We start from the raw sequence: 23,823 nt of genomic DNA on the forward strand, positions 1-23,823 counted from the left end.
ATTAGAGACTGATGAGTATTTCTGTTTTGCCTGAGGAGTTACTTTTAATGTGTAGGAATTAAATGTAGCTCTCAGACGTAAGGACATAGCTAAGCCCAGACAGCTAACTCCATGTAGTGCATTTTCCATTTTAACTAGCACTTCTTGACAGACAGTGATACCCTATATTATACAAAGTCATAGGGTTATTTATGTTGTGTACATAAAATGTTATTTAGCCTCTTTCACAATGAAAAAAGAAATAATCATTCTTTGTCTGGCTCCTTTTCCTACGTGTACCACTAGAGGGTATAACTTACTATTACAAATAACCACGCTGAGAGGCTAATTCTTAGATTACATAGAATATAAGATGTTCATGAGTAATTAATAAGACAAAGAAATATCTTAAGAAAACTCGTGGGAGAGCTTTCCAGCTTCTACCCTGTCACTCCTTCTGTGTTTGAATACTGATTTTTAGATAGTCAGCTCATCTGTTACTCCATTTATCAGCGTATGCAATTTTGTGATTGCATTATTCATTAATGTTGCAGTTGGGTGCTGTGCAAAGCAAATCAATATAAGGCTTAGAATGCAGTTACAAGGAAATTACTTTTCCTTAAAGCAGATGATCATCTACCTTAGTGCTGCATTATTTATTTTTTTTACTTACTGTTATAATATCCCTAAGCTACATGAACTAAACCTTAGGCAGTTATTATTTGATGAAAACAAAAATTCTGTTGCTTTCACCCCCAAAATTTCTTTACACTTGAGCATAATGGGACTGATGAAAGTTACAGTATGCACTATCTTATTTGCATGTGTTTCATTTAGGTATAAAAACACGGAGTTTAGCTTAGCTCAATTGATCCTAATCATTTAGCAGTAGCTCATTTTAGTCCAGCATGCACCTTTACAAACTAACACATAGGCTAAACAATAATAAAATTGCTTTGCTTTAAAATTGGCAATTTTCTCTAACTTGGCAGACATAAAGCATTTCTTGTTTACTACAATTACCTATATAAACAAATTACAGGAGAGATTACAGATTGATTACAGAGCTGTAAATATTATTGATCCTATCAAGAGTGATGCTTCAGGAACTGAGCCTTCAAGAGCCCACTTAAGCTTTCTGTTACCTCAAGAAAAACGTGTACCCATAGGGATTTTCAGCTGATTCCATATTTTTTTATTTATAAATTCTCTGATGTCCTAAATGTGTCAATCTTGTGTCTGACAGTAAAAAGCATTAATTTTTTTACAGTAAGCCTGAGAGTATAACACAAGACACTGTGGACAGATGGACAATGAACTAAGAAAGCTCTAAGTTATTTCTGGTCTGTAAGAGAACAATCAAACAGCTCTTCCAGAAGTGAGTGATCAAAATACCAACACTTAAACTGCTGGTGCATTAGGAAGTCCAGAAGAATAATAATTAGGTTTCTTGATGATCTGTTTTCCTATTTCCTGCTAGCACAGAGGTAAAGCTGTACAGGCATATTTGCCAGATTTGTAATTAGTGGACTTGTATCCTGAAGTATTTCTGGCTTCCACATTTGCAGAAGTGATTGTGATTGCTTCAGTTTTTGTTTCATAACTGCTTTCACTACTGTATTTCTTCTCCAGCTGTCTACCTCCAAATCCAACATATTCTTTCCCGTTTCCTCATAGTTTAAATTAGGGTCATTAATTTTGCATTGGAAGCATACCCAGTAGTTGATTTGAAACAAAATAAGGATTCTCATTCTGTACCCTTGACAGAAATTTACTTCTCCTTACTTAGAGATCAGCCACATGTACAATTTATTTGGCATTCAGCCCAACTGATGGGGTGTGAAACTTCTGGTGAAAGGAAGAAGGAGCAGCTGGCCACAGGGAGAGAGGTACAGGACCTTCTCAAGGGAATATTCTGCCAACTGAGTTTTTATTTTATCAGCAGCTGATGCTCTTTGAGAGCTCCCCAGCTCCTCCACAGTGCTACAACTATTTGGCCATGCTTTGAGAGTGGAAGCTGCCAACAGGTAAAGTCAAAGAGCATAAATGTATTTATATGTAATAAAAAGGTAAAGTGGTACCAGACTCTCATCCATTCTTCCTAAACCAAATGCAGTTGTGGGGATCTAATACACCTGAAATGACTGTCTTTAGTCTAGGAAGTTGAAGCCCAGTCTTATCAGCTAACATTAATGATCTGGAACAAGTCCCCTTTTTCTCATATGGAAGTAGAATGTGGGATCTTTTACCTAAAAGATCTGCTCTAGTTTAACCACAGTTATTGAAAATGAGGGGGGAATCACTTCAAGGATGCACACAGCCCACATACATACAAGATCAGAACATCTAAATGTGGCACTTCCTTCCAAACTGAAAATCTCTCCATGCCTTAGAATCCTCTCTGGGTGGGAAGGTGGGTGTGCTGGTTCTCCAGCATCAGTCCAGCCCCAGGCAGTACTGCACAAAACCCAGTTATCATTAATACTATTTATTTCTGACATGTTTCAACTCTTTTGATATTTTAGTATTATCCATGCAAAACGGAGGCAAAATCACTATGTATTTGATCTACTGCATTTGATTTTTATTTTAACAAAAGTTGTAATTCAATCAAATGCAGCAATAGCAATTTTTATTTCCTTTTTATATACTATGTGTTACTAAATCTGTTGCTAACTTGTGGCTTTTGTAATTCTTTTTAAACAATATTTAACATGGTATTGCAAATTCAAGTGCTATCTTTTAATCTGTATTTTGGTCATGGCCAAACAGAAAATAATCCAAACCTGTTCAAATGACACAAGAAAACATAACAACCTTCATAATCTATTGCAGCCTGTCTATATGTGTTTAAAACTGACTCTTATTGGCAGATACAAGAACCTAAACCAGTAGGAATGGATCAAAGGTATAGCTACTAAGTAAGGTTCCCTAGCAATGGATGAAATATATTTTGCATAGATGTGGATTTTCAGATGTAATTATTCATCTCTGGGTCACTGTTTTGCCAGTGTTGCTGTACATGACTAACAGCTGTTGTTTTCCACCCAGGAGATGGCTGTATTTCAGAGGCTGGTAAAATGATACCTGTACACGTACTCAGGAGCTGCTTTAAGATCCTTTTGTGTTAGTTGGTGTTATGAGACTTTCCTGGATGATTTCGTCTAAAACAGAAGGATGACATTGGAGGAATCTTCCATTTTAAATGAACCCTCCTAAATGTCTGCAGAGACACAGCCCATATGTTCCAATCCAGACACCTCAGTCAGCACTAGTTGCCAACATAGGAAGAAGAACAAAGAGAAAAAAAAAATGACTACGTTGTCATTTTTGGAAAAGGCAGAGCATGAAGGAAAGGCGACAAAGGTGGAATAAGACTGGACAACAGTCTGGTTAGGCACTTCAAGACAGATATCTTAAATCTATTTCTCCATTTAAACTGGTTTTTTTGCTTTCACGTGCTGCTTCATTTCACGTTGCCAGGCCCCAAGGAAAACGAAAAGAAAACCAAAATCAAAAGCCCAAATTACACAAAGTCACAAGACTGAGCTAGAAATCACACTATTTGCAAAGGTTTCTGGCACGATTGGGGAATTAGCGCAGTTGTTTTGTGGCGCCTCTTGCCCATTGCAGCTGCACACGGGCACTGGCACCGCCGGCCCTCCGGACCGTGAGTCAGACGGCGCAGAGGCCTCGGTGCCTGTGTGGGGTCACCGCGCCAACATCCCTCTCGAATTCGAACAGCTCATCCCCACCAGGCGCCAAGTGCTGCCCCAGAGCCCTGCTGAGTCCTTTCCGGGGCTTCCTTCCTCCTCAGCGGCTGCGACACCATCTTCCCTCCCGCCCGAGCCAGGCAGGGCTTTGACCCCGTTATCTGGGAACAAGGCTGTAAAGAGGCAGGAAACGGCCTCTTGGAGCACGTAGGAAGTTATCTCGAGATCAGAGATGATTATCACAGCGGTCCGTTTTGTTCCTTACAAAAAAAAAAAAAAATTAACTAGTAAAAGACCAAAACCTCAGGGGAGGCGATGTCTGTCTCCAAACCGCCTGAGGTCAGGGTGCTGTCACCGCTCAGATCCAGGAGTGCGGAGGGGAGGGAAGCGGGAGAGACCCCGGACGGAAGGGAACCGCACGGTGCCTCGGGGCACCGAGGCGAAGAGGGGAAAGCCTGGGACTGGGCGGCACCGAGGAGGGAGGATATGCCGAGAGAGGGATGGGCAAAAGATGGAGGGGCCCCCTCAGATGTCTTAAGACCAAGAGCTGGGCAGTTTTTGTGGGTGACCTGCGCCAAAGCGCGCCTGCAGCACCGAGGGAGCCCTGCCCTGTGAGGGGCTGCGGTGGGCGCGGGGCCACCCCTGCCTCACTCAGCGCACGTTCACTCACCCCGGCCGGAAGGTCTAAGTGACTCCAGCCCGGGGAACTGTGGAAGGAGGGCTCTCCCTGTGCCCTGAACACCAGGACGGGGCACCGAGTCCCCGTCCCGCCGCCACCGCCCTCAGCCCGGCCCCGGGGCGGGCGCGGCCGCGCGCTGCCGCCGCCATGGCGCGTGCGCGGGGCGGTGTCTGGGAGCGCTCCCGCCGCCCGGCGCCGCCGCCATTTTGGTGCTTGGCTCGCGAGGGGAGGGAACCCGCGGGAGGACGCGGCGCCCGGCGCTTCTGCCTCCCCCGTCCCGCCCCGCGCCGGCTCCGCTCGCCGCCTGCTCGTGCCACCCGCCGCTGTTCTTCGCCAACCCGCCTGGCCGGGCCCGCCACAGGCCTGAGAGAGGCGGGAAGGATGCCCTGCACACCCCGCCGCTGAGGGAGACTCGGGGGCCCTGAGCGCCGCGTCTGGCCAGCCCCACCCCAGCCGCTCCTCGGCCCTCCGCCTCTGGCGGCGCGGAGCTTCCTTCTCCCCTTTTCCCTGGGTTTCCTCTCTCCTGGGCTGGGCACGAGCCGCTTTCCCCCTCGCCCCCTGCCCGCGCCGCCTCCCAGGCCTCTCTGCCCAGGCCTTCCCTTCTCCGAGTCTCTTCCTCCGCCTGGGCCTTCGGGCTCCTCACCTTCCTTCCTCCCCTCCCTTCCCCTTCCCCGGCCGGAGCCATGTCCTCCGCCGCTCGTTTCGATTCGTCGGACCGCTCCAGCTGGTACGTGGGCCCGGTGTCCCGGGCGGAGGCGCAGACGCGGCTGCAGGGGCAGCGGCACGGCATGTTCCTGGTGCGGGACTCGTCCACCTGCCCGGGCGATTATGTCCTCTCGGTGTCCGAGAACTCCCGCGTTTCCCACTACATCATCAACTCCTTGCCCAACCGCCGCTTTAAGATCGGCGACCAGGAGTTCGAGCACCTGCCCGCCCTGCTGGAGTTCTACAAGATCCACTACCTGGACACCACCACCCTCATCGAGCCCGCGCCCAGGTGAGTGCCACCCTGCCCTCGCCCCCCGCACCGCCACCTTTGCTCCAGGTGGCACCAGGAGGCGAGACCTATAAAGGTGTCATAGTCCAGCCGAGTAGCTCCGGAATCCTGGCACTGGATATACTATGTGTACGAAGGAAACATTTTTTTCTAATACTGGGCCTGCTTAAGGCTCTGGCTCTCACTGACCATTACGGGTTGTTCTTTCAGTCAAATCATCCACATAACGCAGCGGCCCTGTCCTTACAGTACGTGTAGATGTGTAAAGGTACTGAGTAACTCTCTACCACTGTCTATAATTGCCTTGCAAGAGGGTGTGGTCGTGCCGAAGCACGTCACCCTTTCTGTGTTACCCTGCTGGTATTGTCTTTCTGTTCCAAGGATGGTTGAGAAGCTGGTTCACCCGTTTTCTCAGGGATTGATGTACAGCCTTGGAGCTTAATTTGCTGTCTGTCCCTGCATCCACACTGATTACAATAGAACAGGCCTTTATGTGATTAGGCTGCTTCACCCTGTTATGTCAGCATTAATACATTCTAGAACAGCATTTCCCAAACTCCTAGAGTGGCACTCCCACCCCAGAAAAATGTAAAGCATTCATTTCTCACAGTTTGGTTATGTCACTTTTCATCTATATCTGCATACTCTGAGAAATGCTGTTCTAGGAGGATGGGAAAATGTGACTTGGCTATGAGCTCCTTCTTTGTCCTGTTCCCAGCATGGGACATACCTGCAACCTGCATCAGTAAACTGCTCATCAAAAACCCTAGAACATATTCCTTATTTTTCATCAATAAAGCCTTTCTCAGTATCTTATTTCAAAGCTTTTGGGCTTCCTGGATAGAATGAAGAGAAATAAAACCTAGAAAAGTAGTGACAAATTAAAAAGAGAAATTCAGATTGGTTCACTTCTAAATTCTGCATTTTAAAATCTTACTCCGTTTTGCAGATTAGCAAGTTCTTAGAGGGGAAGAATAACTTTGAGGTTTATAATCACAATTTAACCTCGGCATAGACCAGTAGTTAATGACAATCACTTGTCAAAGGTTGACAATAGCTTGTCAAGTTGAAAAAACTCAAGTGGTCAGAAGTCTTTCTGAGAAGCTATCAGGTGATGAGCAGGATGTGACAGAAAGCACTAGCTTTAAGAACTCTTCAAGCTGCTCACAAGTCTTCTGTGTAGTGACTGTGGCTAGAAGGATGGGGAGGTGAAAAAAAATATCACTTCCACCATTGCAGGAATGCTTAACTGGAGCTGCCCAGTGTTATGTGCATGCTTAAACTTGTGGATAGTTGGGAGCAAAGAAGTCTTACACTGAAGCAATCTTTATGCTTTATCTCTGTTCTGAACCTGGATACTCTTGTACCTTTCTTGATGAAAAAAGTCATTTCTAATCATTTATGACCATGGCTGACTTGGCTTTCTCAAAGCATTTGAAAACTTGGAGCTGATTTCACTTGCTCACTTGGTATTTGTTAGGAGTCCTGGGTGAAATGTTCTATGAACATTTTAGTACCACCTTATTTTCAAGGTTTCAATTGCTTATTGTTCTTCCCAGCACAGACAGATGGGACCCAACCTGCTGTGAACTGACAGGATTTTTTTATAAGGATCAACTAGGTGGTTTTCCTTAGCATGATTTTTGTTAAACCTCTTTTTAGAAAAATCAGTGACGTGGTTGATGGTTTGAAATTCTGTTCTAAGGAAACTTCCTGCTGCAAGAGGGAGGATGAGAGGTAGCATTTCCGGATTTCTTTTTATTTTATTTTTAGTTAATGGACTAGATTTAGAATAGGGGTGGACAGGTATTTGCTTCAGAACTCTTATGCTAATTCTTATTTCTCTGGCATTTTTCATTGCTTTCAGATGCTTGTGCTTCTGAAAGCTGTTCATTCTTTTAATGTCATAAAGTACAACCTGAAAGGTGGTTTTTGCAGTAGAATTAAGCAGTTTGTTGTACAGAGCCGTGCAGTACTTTTAGATCTCAAATATGACATTTTAAACTTTCAAACAGTTGAAAATAGATTGTTTTAAACTTCCTATTTGTTTTGTGTCTCTAATAGTGAGCTCTGACCATCATTACAGATGTTCCTGAGCTCTTGCCTATACAGAGTGACTGCTCCCTGAAGGGTTCCCTCTCTCTCCCCTCTTTGACTGCAGCAGGGTGTCTGAAAGATTGAATATCTTTCTGTTCAGGGCTTCTGGCATATCGTGCAAAAATCATAGGGGTTTGAATTCCATCATATTTTGCAAGTAGCAGAAGAGAATTGAAGTAGGCTAATGACATGCATTCTTGCTATCATATCTTAGATAATAAGTATCTGCTGTGGCCTATATCCGTTAAGATTTCTGACAGATGCTTTGAATAAAATGTATAACATTTAGGATGGAAATACATTGCAGGGAAAATAGTCTCATTTGATGGCCAGTAGAATATTATCACAGACAACAAAGTGACTGTATTTGACATATGATGGACATAGTAATAAACAATTATGTGAATAAAGTAAAGATAATACTATGGTTAAGAAGGCAATGGAATATTTCTAGAAGGCTAGTTTTCTTTCTTACTCCTTTCTTACCAGTGGATGCAAGTATTTCTTTTATACTGTCTTTTATGAATATGTCATACTTTTGTTCTGTTTTTCCACTATGGTGCCTCAAGTCTGGCATTTAGAGTTAGTAAAGTCTCTAGAAGTGGATGCTGTAGTCAAAATCAAACAAATCATTTGGGCGACTTTGGGTGGGGGGGCTCTTGGAGAGATTCACAGCTACATTTTTGTGGACCTTCCACCCAAGTCATCCAAATGATTTTTATTTGTTTTCTCTCTCATGCCTGTCATAACTTAAGCTATAGAATTAACTTTACTCCGCTCAGAGGTCCTCACAACAATCCAGAACAGGAGGATGAAGATTTTGCATTATTTCTCCCTGTTCTCTGCATCTGTGATAGATTTTTATTGGGTTTCTGGAGTAGCTAATTTGGGTATCTAAGTAATTACTTGAGAGCATGAGTTACTCATGAAATGCCTCACAGTGCTACCAAGCCAATACTTTCATTACAAAGCTGAACAAGTAATTCTCTAATTGATGCTCCTGCTGTGAAACCGGTACTTGGCTTTGTTACTGGAAACACAAACCAGTAGCCATCACTTTTACCAAGTCTTCTTTACACTTAGGTATCCAAGTCCACCCATGGGATCTGGATCTGCCCCTGCTATGTCCACTGCAGAAGAAAATGTGGAGTATGTTCGGACTCTCTATGACTTTCCTGGCAATGATGCCGAGGATCTTCCATTTAAAAAGGGCGAGATACTGGTAATTGTGGAGAAGCCAGAAGAACAGTGGTGGAGCGCCAGAAACAAGGATGGTCGGATTGGGATGATTCCTGTTCCTTATGTAGAAAAGCTAGTCAGGTCTTCTATTGGGAAGCATGGAAACAGGAATTCCAACAGTTATGGTATTCCAGAACCTGCCCACGCTTATGCTCAGCCTCAAACTGCAAGTCCCCTTCCCTCAGTATCCAGTACACCCGGAGCAGTGATCAATCCTCTGCCATCAACACAGAACGGACCAGTCTATGCCAAAGCTATCCAAAAGAGAGTACCCTGTGCTTATGACAAGACTGCACTGGCATTAGAGGTAAGTGTTTCCTCTCAAGTCTTAGGGTTTTCAACTGCCTTGTAAAAGAAGAAACTAAAAATTGGTTCACACTTCAGTGGTGAAGCCAGTGTGGCTGACTTTGTATGGAATCTGCTGAGTTATGTCGAGGGACTGACAAGTTAGGTCACAGTCTGAAGAAACATCTACAAAAATTGCTTCATCTATAGCACTTCCTTTGAGAAAAGTGACCAAGTCAGTAGCTTCAGGACCTGTATTTTCCCTCCCTTGCTTGTTCAACAGTTCAAATGTTACAAGGGTAGTGGAGTGTACACATGCTGCTGTGGAAGTAAGCGCTAGTCAGAGGATGACTTTGCTTCTCCACCTAATCTTGGAGAAGGAAAGAGATGTTTCATTAATCACTGCAGTGTTCCAGATTGAGAACTGGCATCCTTCAGAGAAGGTAAGGATTGCTGATACACATAGTCTTTCTGATCCTCAGCTGCACTTGATCTCATACTGAGAGCTGAAATCTGAGCAGAATATATAAGAAATACTTCAGTCCCTTTTACTTTTGAAAAAGTGGAATTTGAGACACCTTAAGACCTAAATTGGGGGTGAGGAGGTCAGATGAAGGAGTGTAATGTAACCTCTAAAGTTGTGCTGGAAGTTCCTGTGCTTGCCAAAGCATTTTTTATTTTTATTAGGGATATCTTTAAGATTTTAGAGCTTTAGTCTGTAAATAGTAAAGAATACATGTTACAGTGTTAGTTTAACTGAAGTAAATGATGGATTGGAATAGGTTTTCTAAAGCGATATCCAAAACATTGAGACTGTTACTGTTACTTTTATATTTAGATTATTAACCATAGTTAAAAAGTATCTCCTCTGGAAAAAATGCAGGTGTCCAAGGTTAAATCTGAGTGTGCTGCAATACCTTCAATGAACAAATGCAAGGAAACAAGCATAGGAGGCAACAACATTTTAGCAAGTAAAATAGTGGGTTTAAAAATACTTTTGAACTTTTCCTGTTGCTTTTTCTCAGTCACTTTGCAAGTTAAAGCTGTTACCTATGGCTGATACTTTGGACTGAAATTTGAAAGGTTATATTTGTGACTTCCAGTTATTCACAATACTCTCCCTAAGTGTTTTTTCCTCCTGTAAGACTTCTACAGGTGATTACTCTTATGGGGTTAAAAGTTAAATATATATCACTGGGTTTTCTTTGTGCTTATGAAATCTAGCAGCTTGTTGTTTGTGAACAGTGTGTGAAAATTATCACAGAACAAAGTGTAAATTCACTGCCAGTTGCACTGTACAGAAGATTCCTGCCAAAACTACTTATGCTTCTGAAAGCAAAGCACAGCAAGCAATTGATTTGGTTGTGTTATCAATGTGTCATGGAATTACTTCAGGGAACTTGCATTGCTCCAGGGTGGCAGAACCACTTGGAAAGTTGGCCCCAAATAGACTTTTCTGACTTGCTCTTTAGGTGACCTAGTTAATCCTGTCAATTTAGCCACTCTAGGATACCAGTAGGATTAATTCTCTGACCAACACGTAGGTTTGACTTGTTTTGAACCTTCAAATTGCTGAAGTTTTGTTTGAGAGATTCTTCTCATCCAATAATCACTTACTGCCTCGTGCCTTTTTGTCTTCCCATGCAGTCTGGTTTTTTTTGCAAGTGCACCTTATCCACACTGTGGCTTCTCAAGAGCTTCAAAAGCAGAATTCTGGGAACTGATCCATCTTTCCATTGAAATCAGTGATTACAGCTTCTCCCTACCTATCCATGCATAGGGAACTTTTTTGTCACATGGACTATTCTTAAAGAAAAACACATTCATCTTTTCATGATCTTCCCTCAGGTTGCCAAACACCTGCAGGGCCAATCTCAGCCTTGTCAGGGCTCTACACATCACTAAATAATCTAAACCATTTGAAGCTTCTGTTTTGTAAGACCACTGAGAGTAGCTTGTGTTAGACAAAGAACAGGTTATGGGAATGTCCTGGGGAAGAAAGTTCATGGTGTTCTTTCATAAGAATAGTATTTGACATACTCTACCTTAGTATAAGTGTACTCTAAATGGAAGCCCAGCTTGTACAGGTAGCACACCTTGTCAGTATAATTACATGGTTCCTGATTGTGCAATCTCATTTAAACTGACAAAACAATATAGGAGCAAAATATCTGTTTGCTGGCTCTAGCCCTGTCTGGTCAGCACACAGACAGTACTTAAAAGGAAGAGAATACCATCTGGAGTAAATAAAGCTATTGCATAGTAATGCTTGACTTCCTTTTAAGTGGAGGGATGTCATTCTCCTGGGTTCAGCTTGAAAATGGGACAAGCTCCCTGCTTGCAGGTCCAGTTTTTCTATTGTACACTATTGCTTACATAAGCTGACAGAATTTCTCTTCAAGAAAAGGTAAAAATTCATAGCCAGCCCGTTATAGAGAAGTTTGTTTTGTAAGCAAAGTATACTATTTTTATTTATTTATTTAAATTTCTCAAATGAAAAACGTAAAGTGACTGTTCTACAGAAAATCTGAAACAAGACCTGTTTGGTTAGATAACAATGGAGTGTTCAGCTTTTAAAAAGTATTTAAAGTGTGACAGTTTAAGAGCAACTGCAGTGTTGTTTCTGTAGGATACTAGGTACTAGGGCATTTATTACTGCTGGGCTACATTTATTTAGCATTCATATAGAATCACAGAATGATTTGGGTTGGAAGAGACCTTAAAGATCATCTTGTTGCAACCCCCTGCCATGGGCAGGGACACCTTCCATTAGACCAGGTGGCTCCAAGTTCTGTCCAGGTTGGCCTTGAACACTTCCAGGGATGGGGAGTTAACAACCTCTCTGGGTAACGCTATTGGTATTATTGGAGTGACTAATGTCTAAGTGTTGACTAGATCCTACTGCATTATATACTCTACTTTTATTCTCTAAAATAAAAAATTAAATTATAATCTGTTTATATGCTAAAATGTTAGTTTCAAGTGTAGCTACTATCTCAAAGCTTACAGCTGGTGGTACATATAACTTTGGGCATCTATCTGCACTAGGGAACAATTAAAGCCTGTGATAAATTACATGTATTTCTAAGATTTATGTATGCTCTTGTCAGTTGAGTTAGTTACCTTGGCAGTTCAGATTTAATGCTTTTAATTAAATGAAGTCTGTAGTTTCTCACTACAACTATTACTAATATATGTAGACTTTTCATGGATACTGCATTAAAAAAAAAAAAACCAAAGAAAAACCAACCAAAAACCAGACCACCAAACAACCAAACCACAAAATAAAAATGAAAGAACTCCAGCCACACAACTGAAAAGCACAACAGCCAACGACCCAGATCTGTTTCTTTACTTGGGTGCTTTCAGCCAAGAAGCTATTTCCTTCCTTTCTGGTGCTGTAGAGGAAGGGATGTGAAGGACAGGGATACAGTGTCCTGTGTTTACTGGGACTAGAACTCTACCTTACAGGGTTATGTGCTGCTGTTCTTCAATCCTGCTTTACTATGGAAAACTAGGAGGGCAATCTTATGTTCAAAGGTCATATCATGTGGGAACAGCAGTTGAAGAAGGTGATGAATTTTGTAAGAGCAGAAACTCTGTCACTGTGATACAGAGCAGCAAAGTCCACCTGGAAGTTTCCCAGCATTTACCAACTAGTAGTAGTCCTATAGCCAGCCTGCTAGTAATAATATGCTAACAAAGTTTTTTTCTAAACTGACAAGCTCAAACCAGGACACGAACAACAAATTCCAAATTCACTTGTAAAATGGAACAAAATGGCATAAGGGACCAGAAAATGGGAGATCAGCGGCAGCCACTGCATTTATACCTGTCACGTGTTTAAAGAATGGTTCCTAAATAAATTGCAAGAGCTCTAATAAGTGTCATAGACAATTTTGAAGGCAGGAATAGTCCTAGAGTTCATCTCCAGACTTAACACGACAGCGTTTTGGAATCAGAGATTTTTTTAAACAAGAGTTGCACTATATTTTTACAGCAAAATTTTATACTAATGATAGGTTTTTGTAGCCCTGTGCCAGCATTATACTGTTAAGTAGTTTATCTTTTCATGATGTATCAATCATATACATGTGTGTTTGCTATACAAAGTTAACCCGTCAGGGAAATGTTTATAATTATATAACTGACTTACAATATTTCTCTTGAGCTTGTTACAATTAGGTTACAGTTAACTTTTTCCCCTCTTCAAAGGAAAGTTGAGAGAAGTAGGCCAAAATGTGCTAGTAGGAGAACTTTCTTAATTAGGAAATTAGGCTACTTCTTACAGTAGACAACAAGCATTGTGTTTTTCTCAAGCCAAGAAAACTGACTATTGCTATATTAAAGATTAAAATGCATCTAACCCACAAGGTCTGGATTTTAAGCAAAATATTGAGCCTGTACTTCTGAAGGGTTGATTGGGGAACTTCAGTTGTTTTAACTATTGAATTGAAAGTGAGCTCTCCAAATTCTGTACAATCATGACAGGTGGCTTAATCCAAGGGAGACAGGCTGCTATCATTTAAGGAAAAGCAGCACTTTTTCAGTGCTGCAACCTCTACTCTGACCGTTTTCGCAGCTCTAGGTGAAAAGCAAAGTTCCTTTGTTTTTACTCTGTTCCTAGGTGAGGCCAGATTAATAGCATCTAGGACTTCCACATTTCTGTGCTGTCCTTTGACCTCTTTTCATGTCTCAAGAATAGAAAGTCTCTCCTCTGAACCGTTTGATTCTCTAGTTTGGGCATCAGCTATTATTCTTCTGGCACAGAACATCAGAAGTGAAGGAAAATTAAGCTGTGCTTTCAGCCTGTTGGTCTCCTGGATCTTCGAATGCATAAAGCACCAGCGCCTTCAGTGTCCCTTTGTCCTGTCTGCAGAGTGCCTGGATTCTGCCTCTTTTGTGTAGCTTCATACCTTTTAGAGACAATGGGATTTCAGGTAGTTTCTCAGTGTCTCTTGTTTGTTCTTCTCTGTTGGTTTTGGTAACTAACATTAGTGTTAACAAAGAAGGTGAGGTGTGACGCTAATTAGGATAATGACTGAGATTCATCACCCCAGAGATTCCAGAGAGCTGTGCTTACTGTAGTATTGACTCAGTGGGCTAAAAGAATGACTTAGAGTTTTAATGCATTTTTATCTCCTTAAACTTAGGTTACAGAACTCTTTGAGCCATAGAACTGTTAACATACAGTTGTTGGAATATCTGTAAAACTCATTGAATTGGTTGACTGTGTGAATAAAATGGCATTTTGTAGAGTATGAATCAGCTACAAATGGGAAACAGGTATGGAAGAGTCCAGAGTGAATGAAGCAACCTTTCTGACTGGCATGTTCCACAGCTCCTGTTTCCCCAGGGCTTTGAATTCATGCTCTAACAAGGACATAATGAAAGATGCTATCTAAAATACATTTTGATTTTATCATCTGGGTGTAACCAAATGGCTGCATTTCAGAAGAATTACTCATTTCAGCAGTGATGCTTCCATCCAGTGATGCTTGTGTGCTTTAGGACTGGATTAACCTGAGAGATGCTGAGTCTACGGAAGTGTTATCCTAATTTATAGATAAGGGCCATGAGCTGTCCAGAGTCATACAGGAAGTCTGTGGCAGGGATGAGAATAGAACCAGGGCTCCTGACTCTGTCCTGTGCCTAATCATAAGACAATCCCTCTGACTGGCTTAGAACACTCTCTGCAAAAAGTTAAATATTTTAGTGGGAGATTGCACCCCAACTGACCATATTATAGAAGCTTTATAAAGCACTTGCCAAATAGTGCTTTTACTTAATATTTTGGGGGAAAATACATAGAGGGGTTACTTGACCAGATTCTTCTCAATGTTGCCAAAATGAAGGTCTTTAACATAAGTTACTCTATCATGAAATCAAGGTTCCTGCTCCAAAAATCTCACTTCAGCATGCTGTTTCATCTAGCCTTCTCAGGGAAACTGCATTTTTGAGATAATATCACACAAGATGATATTCAGAAGCTTTCATTAAAAAATAAAATAAAAAATAATATAAAGTTATTGCAAACTAATTTAGTATTCCAGTGGTTCTTGGTATATAGGAGTATTTTTTGAGCAGCTTTTGTCAGCCAGCTCTTTAGTGGCAGATGCTGATGTATAAATACATATATATGTGTGTATATATATATAGCTTTGCCCACCCAACAGTGTAAAGGACATTTTACATCATTAATCTACATGGCAGTTTGTTGCAATGCAATAAGAGACATATTGTAAATATTTTTTTCACTCAGCTGAAGTAAGGCTCCCAAACCTATTCATGCTGTGAAATCATTCAGAGCCAAATTTTCTAGAGCTTCAAAATGAATAATGGATTGAACTCTACAGCACATGAACAGAATTATATTGTCAGATCCTCAGAAAATGCAGATCCATGTTTTTGATCCATTATACTAGAGATTATTTTTAATATTAAAGGGTTTGAGGGTGGATTGGGTTTATGGTCTGGTGTAAGTGCAATTTCCTGTTAGCTTTTAACTGGTGTGAAGTTGGCTGCATCTTCTTCAATTTGGTCTAAAACTTGGAACTTAGATCTGTCTTCAAGGGTTACTTAAATATAGCAATGTAACACTGAGTATTTATAGATATTATCAGCCTTTTCCTAAAGAGACATTCGCTGGGTTCCTGTTTAGGTCATCTTGTTACTATTTAGAGCTTTCTCTAGCCTTTCTATTTGGTGAGAAGTCTGACAAATCATGCTTTTTAGCAAATACACGATTAAAGCATGCTGCAGCAGGCCCTGCAGAGATGAAAACCAGTCAGGTTAATGCTGTGTGTACGTGCTGACTATCATGGCTGGTGTTCAGCTACTTCATCCTATGTATGCTGGCTTCATGTTTGAGTTCAGGAACAGCATAAATAAAAATGTCCATTTAAAAAAGTAATGTAGTCTCAGTTATATCCTGAGAACTCATGGGAGTTCAGAGAGTTTTCTCCTCTCTCAGAAGTGCAAGATTACAATGGTTCCAAGTGTGATAGTCTCAGACTGGGGAAGGGTAGACAGGACACAAACAACCCAAATAGTGGGAAAAAAAAATAGAGAAGGTAGAGCAACACATTTTGCTTGAATGTCTAGCTGTATTCTAACATGCAGCATAAAGCTTAAATCTCTAGAAGTAGTTCCAAAGTTGGACAAACTGTATTGTAAGAGATGTAACACTGAGTGACTGACTGGCAAGGAGTTTATTGTGGTATCTTAAATTTCACTTGAGAATTCTTGCTCCTGAGTGACCTTCAAAAATATCTATTGGAGTAATGGTGACCGGTTTAAATGGGCTTCAAATCATCTAGGGACATGCACACTGTTTTATAAACTAGTGGGTTTTAGTTTAACATAAAGTACATAGGTCTTACCTGAAAGATTTTAGTTTAAGGACCTTGCCCAAGGGCCTATCTGCATCTATTCTGAATTTTAATACTATTTAGATAGTGTAGACAAGTGGTTATACGAACTGTATCGAAATTAAAGTCTATTTTTTTCCTTAAATAAGAAGATTAAAGCTAGTTTCCTTTGAATTTCATAGCAGTAGTTTGGTAACTGAGACTTAGCTACAAAGAGCTTGAACCTAGTTTGGGAAAGAAACTTATGAACTGTTGGCCCTTGGTCATAGGCTGGTTCTACTTTTCGTGACATTAGTTCTTAGCTGATAATGTCAGTTTTCTAATATTTACTATCATTACCACATAGAGTCAATTAAGTAAACAGGAAGGGAGGGGGAAAGTTAAGAGAGCTGCTGCAAGAGACCACGTGTTCAGCTGTCCTGAAGCATTTGAGAATGAGCATTTAGCTCATCTTAAATGCTGCTTGTCAGATGGGATATTTTGCTTTCTAAATTGGCCTAATGCAAATTAAATACAGGTATTGAACAATAAGAGTATAACTTATCATCGTGTAGGCCAGTGTTTCTTGCTCGATCATAGTTTAGGCTTCTCTCATCTTTCACTGCCAGACAGGAAGAGACAGTTATGGTAGGAAAGGCTTTGACATGTCATCATTCCTGTTTCAAATCCTTTGGCAGGAAGTAGAGGTGAAAACAACAAATAAAGCTAGAATCTTCATATCTAATACTAAAACAGAGAGGTTTGAGATTGCTTTTGCCTGCTTTAGAACTGTACCATTATTTTAGAAACTACAGAAGGTTCTCAGACTGTGATAATCAGAACTAAAACTTCAAGTAATGGTTTCTTTGCCTTAGGGATCTTTCTTTGAAAAACTAAATTTCCTGTAAGTCAGCTGATGCTAAAACCAGTACAAGTACTGTGCTCTTTTGAATGGATGTTGAGTCTGATGGAAGCTTTAGTGATGTTAATTTGCATCTAAGCTAAAGATACGGTTGCATAAAGCTGCAAGGCTTTCTATAGGAAAAGGTATAGTTTTGTAATTTGTCTTTCTGTTGGTAAATCTACATGTTGAGTATATGTAAATACACATATATTCTGGGAAATACACAGACTACATTATCATGTTTAGCAGCAAAATATTGGTAGTTAAGTGAAAGTGACTTTTCAATTGTACCTTATGCCAAGAAGAGAGTGAGGTTTCTTTCCCTGTAATGGGCTTGTATTTGTTATTCCTCTTCATTTGATTTGCATCAGAGGTGTGATAACTTCTCTTTTTTTTCTAATCCCACAGGTTGGAGATATAGTGAAGGTTACAAGGATGAATATAAATGGTCAGTGGGAAGGAGAAGTCAACGGTCGGAAAGGGCTGTTCCCCTTCACACACGTGAAAATATTTGACCCTCAAAACCCAGATGAGAACGAGTGACTCCCTCTGCCCAATTTACACTGCTGCTTCATTTTCCTGGCTGTCATTAGCATTGTTTGAGGTGGGATGATGACTTAATGGCACATTGCTAGCATTGCCCATTTTCCAGCTTGCTGCAGTTTGACGGTTCTTTTAATATACATTTGGAGTACATACAACTGAAGTCACTGCCTGACCTTCATACCGTAGTTGCATCATCCAGAATTTTAGTTTCACTTTTAAAACTATTGGGCCTTAAGCTGGAGAAGACTGAACCGGAATATTAGCAGAGAGGTATGGGAAGAAAACCTTTCCTCTTGAGACTTCCATGGACTTTTTCTAGTTTGCTCAGTAGGAAGAGCCCTAATCTTAGATCAAAACATGCAACTCGTGCATTACTGTCCAACAAAAAGCAACAACAAAAATGCAATTTTAGGACTGAAGAAGATTTAGTTTTAAAATTACCTGTCCTAAGGTAGTACATTTAAAATGACGGTCTCTTCAAAGGACAATAATTGGAGCTTATGTATTCTAAGCAGTTGTATTAGACACTGCTCCTTTCTGTTAACTCTTAAGCTTGTTGTTGACCTTCCTGAAACAGTGTGTGTTAAATGCAAATAACCATTGATTGAGCTGCATTGAAGCTGAGGCATTTATTTATAAGGAAACTTAGGAGGGTTTGATACTTGTAACCTGGTTTTGACATATTTAATGACTTTCTATGATTTTTGCAAGCACTAACTGTAGAAAATGAGCTTTAAGGGGAAACACTTTGGCCTGGTCTATATACAGCTCTTCTGCAGTGTTGAAAGTGTAGTTTTACTAGTATAGAAGTGCTCATCTATTACTTGATAGACAGATCAGATTGCCACAGTGTTGAGAGGTAGGAGAGGAGCAGGACAGAAGAACTTGGTAAATACTGATAAAATCCTCTTACTTCAACAATTAAACACCTTTTACATCCATTTCTCTGTAGGCTCCCTGCTCTCTCCAAAGTTTCCTAACTATGCCAGCCCCAGCTCATTGAAAGCTCCTTTTCAAACACAGTACCTTTTTTTCCAGGGTGTCTCTGTGTTGCTCTGCTTCTCTTCCAGGGCTGCTTTCATCTTCTTTTTTTCTTCCCTCTTCCTCCTTGCTTGTACCCCAAGTACTCTGCATGTTATCATGGGTTTCTTTACCCTTCCAAATGAGTTGGCTCTGGTTTATATATGCCCCAGGTCCCTCCCCCTCCCAGCATCCTCTAGAAAATGGTTAATTGGAGTCAGCTGCCTGAGTTCCCCATGTGATAAATCAGTGTTCAGGCTGGAGGAGGCCATAAAGGTGTCTGTTATCAGTACAACTTCTTCCCTATTTCTGTACCTAAGCTATCCTGCTGTAACTGTACCTACAGCAGAGAGCACATGGCTGCAGGAAGTGCAGTCCATGCCATGCAGGTGCTCATCCTGAGCCTGGGTGCAGGATATCAAAGTGTAGGTGCAGTGGAATCCTGTGCCACCTTCTTCAAAGGTGTGTTGTAGGTGAACTGGAATGCTCTTTTTAAAATGATGGAATGCTAAATTAACAGAATACACGTCTGCAGAGACCACAACCAGAAAACCTCCCATTTCAGACAGCCTGGTTAAAGCAAATGTCCAATGTGGAAGCTACAGGGAAACAGCAGCCTCCATTTTTCAACTTTTGAAGGCTGCCAGTTGTAGCAAAATGAGAAACGTCAAACACCTGCTTACAAATGTCAGATGATATAAACATTGTCTTAAGCTCCAGCACATTTTCTTGTTGATTTGTGTTACTTGATCCTAATAAAAGCACGTTGTTCTTAGTCCACATGGAAGTGCCATGAGATCCTAAGCTGGAAGGCATTGAACTGCAAAAATGGCATTTGCAACAAGACATTCAAAGTGCCGGGTTTTAAAGCAGTCTCTCCGTTCATCTATTAGCTGTTTTCTGTAGTATTGATCGAGTGGCTGACAGTCTAGAAGTTCTTGTAGAGCATTTTACTACCAAATTAACTGTGAAGTAGAGTAGCATTGACTGAATTGTTTGGTGCTGTAATTCTTGACAATAGGCATTGACATTTTGTCTTGCAAAGAAAAGCTATGCAGCTCTTAACTAAAGAAGGTCATGCTTTTCCTGTGCCCCTACGATACCCACACGTTTACTACACAGATTGTACTACTGAAAGTCATCTTTTGAATACAGAAACTGCACTAAACTCAGTCTGCTGCAGAGAAATCTTATTTCAGGCCTGACCTAGTTACAGGCAGCTCTTCAGAAGACTGATGGTTGAATTCTTCCTTTGCTTGGTAAATAAATACTGTGAGATTTGAGATCTTGAACACAGCTTTTAACCTGATTTTTTTTTTTCACTGAAATAAATGTCTTGACTCATCCCCTCCTTGAGTAAGGTGTACACTTTGAACACAGATGTTGGTTTAGGTTTAATTATGTTCTGCAGAAAAGCAAAACGTTTTCCTTCAAAACTATGCAAAATTTGTGTGTAGTGGCATCTGATGCAAAGACAAGAATTCTTAAATTTCTGTGAACCTGGTTTTAGGCCACAAATGAACAGTGTTTCTCCAAGTAGCAGTGGTGTGGTTCAGGTATGTAAAATGTGGTTTCAATGTAGCATACTGACCAGCCTAAGCTGATTGTAACCTTGCTTCAAAATGTGTCTTGGCTATTTTACTATGAGACAAGTATTTTCATATAAAGACTGCATTGGATCAGTGTGTGTTTCTCTCTGAAGGACTCTGGATTCTCAATCGCTTGTCGCTTGCTTACACGTGTGCTGTCTGTTGCTTTATGAAACCTCTTAAATTGGAGTGATAACCTATCAGTGTAAATGTTCTTGGGCGTGTAAGGTAACCTTAATATGAAGCATGAGAGCCTACAAGTGATGGCTTCAATCTATGCACCATTAAAGTTGTTCTTGCTTTGGAACTAGGAGCTGGTGTAATGACCTGGTGCCACAGTAGGCTTAGTGCTTGGCTTCCTCCTGCTGTGTACATGTGTATATAGACCTTGAAGCCTCTGACCAATCTGAAAGTTTAAATGAAGACTGTTTTAATCAGTGTCCATCACTGGATAAGCGCTAATTTAATTCATGATTGTTTACAAATTGGGAAAGAATAAACAAAAGGGAATATCCTGTTTGGGTTGGGGCTCTGAAGAGCCTGAGCATTATTTTTGTAAAGGGAAAAACAGCATTCTTTGTGCCATTTCATGTGCCTGTAAATGAATTTTTATATTGTATTAACATCCTGGAAATGAGTGGGCTGCCTTTGTTTTCTAGTCCAGTTTTCAAGCATTTTCCTCAATTACCTGCATTTGAAAGTGAGACCTGCCTAAAAGACTGCCTTTTGGGACCAGTGAAAGCGTTCCTGTATAGTTGTCATTTTCTGTTTATTTGTGTTAAAGTGTTTTTTGGGTCAAGGATACAATTATTGCAGTGGGAAAGGTGGCCTTGTATTTGAGACAGTCTTCACTGTGTAAACTTTTAAACACAATATGTAATTTAAAGACCATGATCTTCAGGCAATAATATTAAGTGTAAGCTTTTAAAATTTATTTTGGGGATCATAGCTTGTTTTATTTTTTGTGCTATGAAATTAACAGTATTAAATGAATTATATTCTTAGAATATATGGAGTGTCTTTTCTTAAGATTAGTGCCTTTTTAATTTCTTACTCCACTTAAATCATAGAACTGGTCCCAACATCAAGCCACTGTGTTTTTTTCCCCAGTGCCCTGTTTGTACAGTCTAAATAAAACTCGCCTCAACTTACAGTATTATTTGTTGTCTTTAAGTCTTAAAACCTTGACAATAACAGCAGAGTATGTAAGCCCTTACTCTGTCATTATGATGCCCTGTTTTGTGGGTGAACAGAGTGCCAACTGAAGTTTTCCAGAATCAAAGGAAGAATTAAGCAGGAGAAAACACTGTTGCCAGGCTGAATGATACTTCCCTGTTTCATCCTCGTGCCTCTCTCAGACTATTCTGCTGGGCTCTGGAGGTTCACCTGAAAAAGATGCATCTCTGGTTATCCAGGTTATCACTGTCTCCTCCACCCTCACGCCCGACACGTCTGATCTTCCTCCACTGTGTTTAACGCTGCTCTTTGGCCAAGGCTTTTAAAGGTCTCTGGAAATTATGACCTTTGTTTACTGTGTTCCCCTTGACTGTGCTTGTAAGAGTGACTGATTTATGCAAATGGTTTGAATTTAGCTTGTTATTGATTGAGTAAATAAGGTGTAACCTGTGCAGGTGCGGGAGAGGGGAGTGACTGGCATCCTGGCTGGTGCCGGGGTGACACATCAGAAACGTCTCCTTTCGGAAGTGAGAACCCGGATCCTGGTCGTCTTTTTGCCTTTTTAGTCAATCCAGATCAAGAGTAGCACTAAGTAAACTTAAGGCTTTTCAGTTAAATCATTAACTGGGTGTTGATACTTGAGATGATCCTGTATAGGAGGAAAACTTAAGAGGAACATCAGACACTCAACTGCTGCAAAAGAGAAGCCTACAAAGCTTGCATTGGCTCCCTGGACTCTGTAGGTATGGTGACAGCCTTGTGTTTGTCTTCTCTGGAGTACAGATTTCCATGTGATGTTAATAAACATTCATAGCCAACTCTGCATAGTGTCTTATCATCAAATAGTCACATTTGGCAAGTTGCATTTCAGAGAAAACCAGTTGTGTTGTAATGACACAAGCAAGAACAGGTCAGGTACATGCAGTGGGATTGATAATCCTGTTTCAAGCTGCTTTGTGTGCATTTGGCTTCCTGGCAAAAGCTGGCAGTGCTGGCCCGTTGCTGTGGCTGCTTCTCATGGCATCTTTTGCTTTATGTGGCAAACCCAAGTGTCCCTGCTCTTCCAGCCGTGATCTGCTTCCTGCACACTGGATCACAATGTGGGTGCCCTGCACAGTGCAGATGAAGGCAGGTGCTGCACACCCCTCCCAAAGCAGGGTAAGCCAGGGCTTGGTTCTGTTCTGGTACCACCCGGGCTTCTCTGACACCCCAGGGAGTGGAGGTGCCTGGGATTCACTGCTCTGAACACTCACCTTCTCCACTGGCTGGCACAGCCCTCCTCTCGCTGCAGCTGGGATGGGGGATTTGTACCAGGAGTACCCAGCACAGCAGCCACCGAAAGCTCCAGCAACAGCCAAGTGTGCTCAGCCAAAAGTCAAAGGTAATGAGAAACAATCAGTAACTGCACCTGGGTGTATTTCTGGCTTACCTGTATCCAAGCTCTCACCGGTGCAAATCTGAACTAGTTTAGTTAGGTCAGTCCTACAACAGGCAGTATAAGCCTTAATTTTTCTGTGCCAGATGGCTGGGATGAGTTGGGTTCATCAGTTTGTCACTCATTTAAAAGGTTTTATTTCTAAACCAGTGTGATGACAAACACCTCTCTAGGACATACCCAGTAGGAAATACAGCTAAATACACTCAGATAAAATGCAGCCACAGCAGAACACAGTTCCTTGTAGTTTTTTTACATGATTTTTCATAGTGTAGGTTGTGCATATACAAAAGCTCTTCAGGTCCACACTCACCAACAGGGACAGCTCACCTTGGAGCAACTGTAGCAGTTTCTATCCCCTTCATTGTCCCCTCTGCCTTTTTTTTTAGAGGGCAGGTCAGCTGCTCCCACAGCAGCTGTTGGACCACCAGTCACAGCTCAGCGGGGCAAGGTAAAGCAGTTCCAATTTCAGGAAACCTCCATACCCCAAGCTGTGAACTGGCAGTTGCTGCACAAACAGCTGAGCCCCCCTGCAGCAGGACTGCGTGTCCAAGCGGGACAGGCAGGCACAGGGAAAGAAAACATCACAGCTGTCCCAGAGTGAGCCTCCTGCTCCGAAATCCAAGCCCTACAAGCTTGCCTAGAGCCAGACTTGCACCAATTACTGTGACTCATTAACACAGACTGGTGTGTGCCCACCTTGGGTCAGGTTATCCACACACTGCTCCAGCTGCCCACCGTGGGAGCAGCCTGGGAATCCAGCACCCACCACTGTGACTCGGACCCATCCCTGCTGCTCCAGACTGGCATGACCC

The 23,823-nt window shown here is 41.5% G+C and overlaps 1 protein-coding gene across 1 annotated transcript; it reads left to right on the top strand.

The window, feature by feature from the left end:
• The first annotated feature begins 4,993 nt into the window (after positions 1–4,993).
• CRKL (CRK like proto-oncogene, adaptor protein) lies at positions 4,994–22,391 on the top strand. Its single transcript, XM_064674747.1, has 3 exons — positions 4,994–5,368; positions 8,549–9,011; positions 17,651–22,391. The coding sequence occupies exons 1-3, from the start codon at positions 5,055–5,057 to the stop codon at positions 17,783–17,785; spliced, it is 912 nt and encodes a 303-aa protein (XP_064530817.1). The 5' UTR covers positions 4,994–5,054; the 3' UTR covers positions 17,786–22,391.
• Positions 22,392–23,823: the final 1,432 nt, after the last annotated feature.

This window comes from Pseudopipra pipra, chromosome 18 (assembly GCF_036250125.1).
Source record: "Pseudopipra pipra isolate bDixPip1 chromosome 18, bDixPip1.hap1, whole genome shotgun sequence".
NCBI classification, from domain to species: Eukaryota; Metazoa; Chordata; class Aves; order Passeriformes; family Pipridae; genus Pseudopipra; species Pseudopipra pipra.

What these genes read in the sequence shown, in the direction of transcription:
- CRKL (XM_064674747.1), top strand. Translation starts at nt 5,055, where the DNA reads ATGTCCTCCGCCGCTCGTTTCGATTCGTCGGACCGCTCCAGCTGGTAC. An exon ending in CTCATCGAGCCCGCGCCCAG is followed by an intron (nt 5,369 to 8,548) that starts GTGAGTGCCACC and finishes CTTTACACTTAG; the next exon opens with GTATCCAAGTCCACCCATGG. An exon ending in AGACTGCACTGGCATTAGAG is followed by an intron (nt 9,012 to 17,650) that starts GTAAGTGTTTCC and finishes CTAATCCCACAG; the next exon opens with GTTGGAGATATAGTGAAGGT.